We start from the raw sequence: 9,393 nt of genomic DNA, 5'->3' as shown, positions 1-9,393 counted from the left end.
TATTGGTCTCTGTTAGACTTTTCTCCAGTGTGACAAAACACCTGGGAAAACAACTTAGTTGGGGAAGGGCCGACTTTGCTCATGGTTTCAGAAGTCTCAGTCCATCATGACACGGAGGAGAGGATACAGCACAGCCGAACACACACATACCATAGAGCCAGGGAGCAGAGAACATGCCTAACTCACTAGCCCTCCCCCTTCCCCCCTCTTATTCCATCTAGGTCCCAGGTGTGGGGGATGGTGCCACATACTTCCAGAGGTGATCTTTCCCTCTTAGTTAATCTTCTCTGTAACTTTTCTCATAGACACATCCAGAACTGTCCTTTGCTAATTTAGGTGCCCCACAAAAGACTGTCAATCAAGATTCACAACTAGAGTGTGACGGTAAACATACCTTTGGTCCCATCAGAGACAGGCAGATTTTTGTGAGTTCCAGGCCAATCAAACTACATGATGAAACCTGTCCTAAAATGGGGGAAGGGGGGCCCATAAGCACCCAAACTATTACATTATAAAAATAGTGTGGGCATATAACCAGGAAAAACTCTTACCAACTAAAAGCAATTCTTCATACAATACTAAAAATGCTAAGGCTAGTGAATTAAATTATTAAACAGTGGTTCTAGTATAACTTCAGCAGCAGTGATTTTACACCATTTTTTTCTGACCCAAATACTTCTGGAAAACATGTTCTGAAAACTTCATTATGTCAATAATTTTTGGGTAAAGGGGGAGGGAAGAAACTCCGTACTGAGCGCCTATGAATCTCTAGGATTTTATTACTACAATTTTCATGTTCTCTATTGAAAACACTTTTATCCTATTAGTATCAATAAAAAACTGATGAGAAACTCATTCACCTTGTTGTTTGTTAAAATTGAAGTTTTTTTTCCAGTTATGTATTGTAAACATAAAATTTGTGTGTATGTATATGTCTGTGTGTGCATGTGTGTGCACATGCATGCATGTTTTTCAAGACAAGATTTCTCTGTGTAGTTCTGGATGTCCTGGAATTCACTTGTATACAAAGCTGTTCTGAACTCAGTGATCCACCCACCTGTCTCTGCCTCCTGAGTGCTGGGATTAAAGGTGTGCATCACCACACCTGGCAACACAATTATATTCAATGTTAATACCTTTTAAATCTATCAAATGAATTGTGATGCATGTGGTAATTAATCAATAGGTACTAAGGACCAGAAACTAAGAAATTCTACATGAGGACTGGACATTTCTGCTCAGACTTACTGGTTTAAGCAATACTAATAAGTAGATAGTAAAGTAATCATACCTAGCAACAGAAAGATTTCACCAGGCTCTTGAAAGATGAGTAAGACATTACCAAATAGATAACAGAAAGGAGGGCACGTGAGCACACAGTACAGGGAGCTGCGAGAAGACAGACCAACGGGCTTGGAGACATCTAGGAACAATGCTAGAGTGGAAGGTACTTGTTTATAAAACACTTTGCTTAGATATGTTTCTGGAGCCACAAATATTTATGGTTCACTAAGAGTTTGAAAAAAGAAATCTCAAAAGCAGTGGGGATCTTTTAGACCCTTCCATCTTGTATTAAAGATGTTTTAATACAAGATTGGTTTGTATTTCACATGAGCGAGTAAAGAGAAGTAACGGGGACTGCTCAGTACATTTGATCTATCTGTAATGGGATTTCTACTGCAGTGGTGCCAGGGTACAGTGGGGTTGGGAACCCTGACAGGTCTAACAGGCTGAAATGTGTAAGACAGATTAAACATTAAGATAGTGTTTAAATTTCGAGTTTTGGATTATTTGGGTCGCGGTGTATTAAGGATTAATTTTACTTCCAAGTCAACAGACCAAAGAACCTCATTGTTTGATGAACTAGGTTTTTATTTTTTGCTTCCTTTTTTAAAAGATAAGAAAGACATAAGTAAGCAGATGTTTACTTAGCAGAAATATTCCTGTCTAGGCCCACTGAGATGGTTTCAGAGGTTAAGGAGCATGCAGAAAAGTCTAAGGGCTTGAGTTCATTCGATTCTCGAGCTTCACACTGGAAAAGGAGAGAACCGATTGCCACAAATTGTCCTCTGCCTGCTACACAAGTACTGTGGCACGTGCACACTTGAGCCTGAGTGTGAGCTCGCATACACGCACACACACTGAGTAAATGTCAAAAAATAGTCCTTCCTTTTTTCTGAGTGCTGTCTCTCTCTTTGCTATAAAACTCTATGGCCACAACTAGGCCTGCTGACACAAACCTTACTCCCAGCCCTTTGGAGGCAGAAGCAAGTGGATCTCTGTGAATCTGAGACCTGCCTGGTCTATACAGAGTTGAATTTCAGGCCGGCCATGGCTACGAAATGAGATCCTGTTTAAAAAAAAAAAAAATCTTCCTATAGATTCTATAAATTCAATATAAGTATTTTTCTAATGAATACATTTTATTTAAGTCACGACTTTTAGAAATAAAGATAGAGAGCAGTAAACACTAATAAAAGCTGGAAACGCCAAATGTGTCTTTGGTGTCTCTTCTGAAGCCCACAGCGCCTGCACCTGTTCCTTTCATCCTTAGATGATAATCTGCTGTTTATTTTGCTACCAGGAATCTAAGCAGATGAAGCTTGAAAAGAGGCTGCCTTTTAAAAGTTGCTCTGTGCCTGACCTTTCTTACTTCACAAAAAGTAAAGGGGGGAAAGTGTGTGTGTGTGTGTGTGTGTGTGTGTGTGTGTGTGTGTGTGTGTCCTGTTGGTGGTTAAAAAGCAAGTTGGGACTTCCTCTTTGAACAGTTGCCTTTCCTCTCACAAAACGGAGATTTCATCTTGTCTGAGGGTGGATAGAATTGAAAGCGACCCAAACACCAGAGCCACGGGCATGATGGCTAAGAAGCCCCCGAAACCAGCTCCCCGCAGGATCTTCCAGGAGAGGTTAAAGATCACCGCTCTGCCCCTGTACTTTGAAGGGTTTTTATTAGTCAAAAGGCCTGAGTACCAGGTAAGTCTGTAAACGGAAATTTTAAACATGAAAGTTTTCACTTAACATAAAACTTACTTCATGACAATGCGATGTGATGAGGCCTCTGTGTCTCTGTTTGGCTTATACCCTCTTCCTTCAGTGAGAAGAATGGTTCTAATTTTGATAGCTTAGATACAATTCACAGCATATATATATATATATATATATATATATATATATATATATAATATATATATATATGCATGCATATATGTATATGTGTGTGAGTGTATGTGTGTGTGTGTGAGTAGAAAAACTAAATGGTTTGTACACATACACACACACGCATATATATGAAGTATAATAAGGTTCTAATATTTAGCCATAGTAGAAAACTCAGTGAAATTTTCAAAGAATTGTTCTAAACATCACATAAGATTTTACCTTTCAAGATAATTTTGTGTGTTTTCTCAGCAATTAACTACCATGCTTCAGTGGTGATAAGTTACATGAAGATAAGATGTGATCTCCCGAGTAAATTGGGAGCATGGGGCTATTGGAGAGGGTACAAGGAGAGGGGAGAGGTGGGGAGAGAAGCAGAGACAAATATATAGCTTGATAAAAACAATAAAAAAGTACCTTTTGCTAACTGTAATTTAAAATTTTACATTTTAAAATATATGGAATATTTTATGAGTTTTCTTAAGGCAAAAGTACCTTTTAAAAAACAAAATTAGTGTATTTATTATTCATAATATCACCCTAAATGCTCTTTTAGGGCCAGTATGGTGAACAGAATTTTCGGAATGCATAATGAAGCAATATTAAATAAATATCAAATTTTCATGATTTTATGAGTTTACCGTTTCTTACAATTGATCAGTATACACTTCCGTATGATTTAGAGTAGGACCGGGTTATTATTCATCTTAAAATCCTCTTATCATCATGTAATTTATCACCACTGATGCATCGTAGTCAACTGCTGAGTTTTCTACTTCCCATGTAGTTTAGATTCACGTATATCTCTCTTGGTGTCCTCATTTTCTGGTGCCTCTGCGTTTAAAGTTGTAATTGTGGACAACATAAAATTAATTAGAGAAATGAAAATGAAATTATGTTACTAAAAGTAAAGAAAGTCATTGGTGTAGGTAGCAATTTATGAAATGTTAATATTCACTGAAGTTCACAAAGTTTAAATGTTTACACAAATAACAAGCATTCAATGATGATAAGTCAAGGCTTCAGAGGATTAATTAACATTCATGAAATTATGAATTTGAAAATACTGTAACAGTGTGTTCCTATTTTCTAGGTACATGGTAAAGATATGGCCATTTGAAAGTCTGGTTGGGATTTTTGTTGTCGGTGTTAAACATCTCTTAGTGAAGTTGCAAGCTATTTTGGAATTTTGGTAGTTCAGCTACATGGTTTTACTTCAAAAACGGAGAACAGCCAAAAGTAAATTTCTAATTGGCAATTTAAATTTGATCATTCACTGACTGTCTTTCCAGAGTGTCTCTAATAACTGTGCCTGATACCAAGATCTTTCAGGTGTTTAAACAAAGCATGTGTGGGAACAGTTAGCAGACAAAAATCCACAATTTTAAAATATCAGTAAGCCACGTCTGCACTTGATGCTTTTCCACATACAACTTGTAACCTTCTGAAAATGACTCCATCATCTCCCGGGACTCAGTTTATTCAACTGCAAAGGGAAAAAACAGATACTATCTACCTAGCATAATATATTACTACTTGCACTGTATTCATCATTATTTCTGGAATAACTAAGGGCAATATTGAATCAATTTGTTTTCCAAGCAGTGTTTATTGTATACCTTGTACATGACAAACTGAGAAGAAGTTTAGCTTAGTAATAGTTGTGATTTCTTTTCTAACTCCTACTCTTGCTTTTCTTAGAAAGCATGCTATAAGACAGAAGGAACTGCAATTGAGCATTTCTCATAAAGGCTGGGGATGGAACTAAATGGTAGAGCTCTTGTCTAAGAGGCAGGGGGGCCCTGAGTTCAATCCGAGCATGGAAATGCAAATAACTGTGAAGTGTATATATGAGAAGACTCATTTGTTTGCCCATTTGAATGCATTAGCAACTGCCTTTCCCTTGTGCATTAAGCAGAAGAGGAAGAAGAGAATAGCAGCAATGTCAACGTACATGGTGGTTTCACAGATGAAAATGATAACTATATAAAATACTAATTTCTCGCTTCAGATTAGATTCATTTTCTTCCTTTTCACTTTTTTGTCTGCTCACATCCTAAAGTCAGTTTGAGGTCAACAAACAAATGCTCCCTGGCGCTTGCTGCCGGTAGTGGGGAAATCCCACTTGTTTCCTTAAGTGTTTCTCTCTTCGCTTCTATATTTAAGTTTGTGAGCACTATGCTGTCCCTTTGATCAAGTCAGCGGTGGAGTTCATGGCATACATGTCCTGGAGAGGCTATGGAGAATGCTGAGTCCCTGCTGGAAACAAACTCAGAAGATTAAGCTAGAGAAAACGTGCTTTAAGAGTCAGATGTTCAATGAAGAAATTATAGGTCAAGAGGCTCTTATTGCAAGGTTTTATTTTATTTTTATTCTTCTCTCATACATTACATCCTGACCACAGTTTCCCCACCCCGTCTCTCTACCCAACCTGCCCTTTCCCACAGATTCAAGCCTCTGTCCCTCCTCTGTAAAGAGCAGGCCTCCCAGTGACATCAAACAAGCACAGCATAACAAGTCATAGTAAGAGTAGTCACCAGGCAGTGGTGGTGCATGCCTTTAATCCCAGCACTTAGGAGGCAGAGGCAGGTGGATCTCTGTGAGTTTGAGGCCAGCCTCATCTACAAGAGCTAGTTCCAGGTCAGGCTCCAAAGCTACAGAGAAACCTGTCTCGAAAAAACAAACAAACAAACAAAAAACGAAAACGAAAACGAAAAGAGTAGTCATGGGGCTGGAGAGGTGGCTCAGAGGTTAAGAGCACTGGCTGCTAGTCCAGAGGTCCTGAATTCCTGAGTTCAATTCCCAGCAACCATATGGTGACACACAACCATCTGTAAATCTATCAGGTTCCCTCTTCTGGCATGCAGACAGAACAATGGATATATAATAATAAAAAAAGAGTAGGCACATGTCATCACATGAAGGCTGGATGAGGCAACCCCGTAGGAGGAAAAGGGGACCACAAGCAGTTGTTTCAAGTTAACAGGTCATTTTAAAGGAAATTAAAATGCCCCACCCCCAATAAATGTACTAGCATATGCTGATTTTAACACAGTCCTAGAAGGACCCTGAATTTCAGGTCAAGAATCTATGAAAAGCCAGGCGGTGATGGCACACGCCTTTAATCCCAGCACTCGGGAGGCAGAGGCAGGTGAATGTCTGTGAGTTCGAGGCTAGCCTGGTCTAGAAAAGCTAGTTCCAGGACAGGAACCAAAAAGCTATGGAGAAACACTGTCTCGAAAATCCAAAAAAAAAAAAAAAAGAATCCATGAAAAGTATTTTTCAAGGGAAAGACAAAGGAAGATTTACTTGAACTTCAGGATCAGGACTTTAGCTTGACTAAGAAGTATTCAATAATTAAAACACAATCAAATGGAAAATGTATCGCAGTTTTTATAAATCAAAAAAGAGTCAACTTTCCCAGGCCTTTAAATAGAAGAAAGTTTGGGCAATAGCCCATTGTTCCTTCCATTTGTGATGTTCCCAGCTTTAAAGAATGTAACGTGTCCTCTTAACCTTAAAATGATGATATGATCATCATAATGGATCAAAGTGTCCTTCCCTGATGGCCCTCACGTTTAGGAAGCTTTTAGAACTATGTCATTTGTGTCCTAAAACACAATTCTCTATACCAGAATTTTAAAATAGCATGCCTCTCCCAGCAAAACATTTGGAACATAGATATTCATTAGGAGAAAATGAACATATGTACCCCTTTATCAATATTCTAGGTAGATTATTGAATATATGGAAAAGGAAATAAGAAAAAGTAGATGAATATAAGTAGATATTCTCTAAGTTTCCCACATTTTTGGGTATGAGCACCTCATTTCGGAGAACCATTATACAACATCTTTGGCTTGCCAAATGCCCTTGTTGTTAGAGAAAAAGGAAACATTTTGTTCTGGGAGAAGAATAGAGAGAGATTTAAATAAATTCCAGTGTTCCTATTTACAATGGATTGCATTATAACTGATCTTCTTGTAGTTACATTATCAAGAAAAAATACCGCAAAGGCAAGAGACTGTTCAAAGTTCATAATGTGTACAATTTCTTTAAATGTAATATGTTTCCTCCTTTGTAAATGAATGATTACTCTCTTGCACATATAAATGAATTTGTAGAACAAATAGAGGATGTGCTAGTGAATATATTTTATTGAAGTTTGACTGTAGGGGATATTGTGCTAAGGTCTTAATGTCTTGTCACTCAGTTGTTAAAACAACTCTTGGATAGCAAGTGTGTGCATCTTATAGATGGGTATCTGTGGCTCATGGAAGTTTTCTTAAAAATTGCTCATTGATTGGAAAGTATGGATTTTATTGTGAGGTATATGGCAAAATGCTGCCTCTCAAACTCGAGTTCTAATTCCTTTTGATGTTACAGATACCCTTTAAGTAGACATTTTTAAAATATTTAAATATCTATACAAATAAAAATACCTACCTGGATACTAATTATTTAGTATTAGCCAAGCTATCCTGGAATCCATACGGTCTTATCAGAAACGAATTCAGAGTTCTGACTTTCTCTCTGTGAGTTTGTGACTCTCCGTTGCAGAAGCTCGTGGGTCATACTGTCGTTTCTCACCTTATTTTTCCTTCCTTTGTACTCAAGTCAGTGCCTTTATATTTGGTCCTTACTCTAGTTAATAAATCCTTCTTAATTCTCTCTTTCAATCTATAATATTTTTTTCACCTTTTAACTTCTGTTTGTTCCCTGGTGAATTCTACCCAATTAACATCATTCTTTTGTGTCGGGCCATCTCTGTAACTTTTCTCAGGAGCACAAAGAGATACCTGCATGTACATTCTGAGGAATCTCAATAGCCCTTGCCCTTTAAAAATGATGCTAGCTTTGTTTTTCTTCTGAAGGCTAGTTAGGAAAATGAACAGAGTGGTAGAGTGACTTCTAGTGTTTTCTCTAAGACTGACTATCTTGGGTTTGATTTTAGAGGCTACATATCCATTAAACATCACTAGTGGTTCTATTTCCTAAATGATGCTCATAGATTTCAATGGCTTCTACAGTGCTCACCTAGATCAGAAATACAGAATAGCTTTGACCTGCTTTTTTTCATGACAGAGAAGAGTTTGAAAGCTCCCCCATCCACCAGCAAAAAAAAAAAAAAAAAAAGTGTGGTAAACCAAATAAGCCAGCTCCTCAGACGTAATTGTTCTTGTTAATTCATTGTGGGTCAAGTCCATGATAGTTCATTCTGTTTCAACAGTGTCAAAGACTACTCAGTACCGCCAGTTTTACACAACTCCCAAATGAACAAGGGGCCAGTACATATTAGCAACTTCTGCAGTGAAATGTCTCACTGAAGTTTTTAAAACATCTCCAAATGTAAGGATAACTTATGGACCCAAGAGATGGCTCAGGGGCAAAGGGTGCTTACCTGAGCTTGAGCCCAGAAACTTACATGGTAGGAGAAAATGAACTTCACCCAGCAAGTTGTACTCTGACCCCACCATGCGTACTATGGTATATATGTGCACGCACGCACACACGCACACACGCACACACAGACACACACAGACACACACACACACACACTGGTGTGGGAGGTCCTTCTGTCTCTGTGTTGCTTTTATTGGTTAATGAATAAAGAAACTGCCTTGGCCTGTTGATAGGGAAGAACTTAGGTAGGTGGGGGGGGGGGGTTGGGGAAGTGGACTGAATGCTGGGAGAAGGAAGACAGAAGGGAGAAACCATGGGCCGCTGCCAGAGTAAGACATGCTGAAACTTTGCTGGTAAGCCACTGCCATGGGGCGATACACAGATGAATAGAAATGGGTTAAATTAAGGTGTAAGAGTTAGCCAATAATAAGTTAGAGCTAATGGGCCAAGCATTGATTTAATTAATACAGTTTCTGTGTGGTTATTTTGGGTCTAAGCTATCCAGCTGGCTAGGAACCAAAAATAGCCTGCTACTACACAAACACTAAAAAAGGAAGAATGAAAATGTTTTAAAATAATTAAAAAGGAAACCTTTAGGAGTGATTTTGTACAGGAAGGACAATTTATTTCATTATTCTGTTGCTTAAGATTACCTGCCCTTCTCTTTCACAGTCACATTGGAACATACCTTAAAATTCTATCACCATTCTCTCGGATGACCATATAAATCACTACATTAAAAAGTATTTCAGGTTGGAGAGATGAGTCAGTGGTTAAGAGCTGCTTTTCCAAAGGATGAAGGTTTAGCTTCCAGCACCCACATGGTAGCTCAAA

The 9,393-nt window shown here is 38.3% G+C and overlaps 1 protein-coding gene across 2 annotated transcripts in view; it reads left to right on the top strand.

The window, feature by feature from the left end:
• The first annotated feature begins 2,779 nt into the window (after positions 1 to 2,779).
• Stap1 (signal transducing adaptor family member 1) overlaps positions 2,780 to 9,393 on the top strand; it is a 30,289-nt gene continuing 23,675 nt past the window's right edge. For both annotated transcript variants that reach the window (XM_075942998.1, XM_075942999.1), the window contains exon 1: positions 2,780 to 2,973. In XM_075942998.1, the coding sequence (XP_075799113.1) occupies positions 2,854 to 2,973 (120 nt within the window). In that variant the 5' untranslated portion in view covers positions 2,780 to 2,853. The remainder of the gene's footprint in view (positions 2,974 to 9,393) is intronic.

The sequence above is a fragment of the Microtus pennsylvanicus genome, chromosome 12 (assembly GCF_037038515.1).
Source record: "Microtus pennsylvanicus isolate mMicPen1 chromosome 12, mMicPen1.hap1, whole genome shotgun sequence".
Lineage (NCBI taxonomy): Eukaryota > Metazoa > Chordata > Mammalia > Rodentia > Cricetidae > Microtus > Microtus pennsylvanicus.
This window is presented reverse-complemented; position numbering and strand designations above follow the sequence as displayed.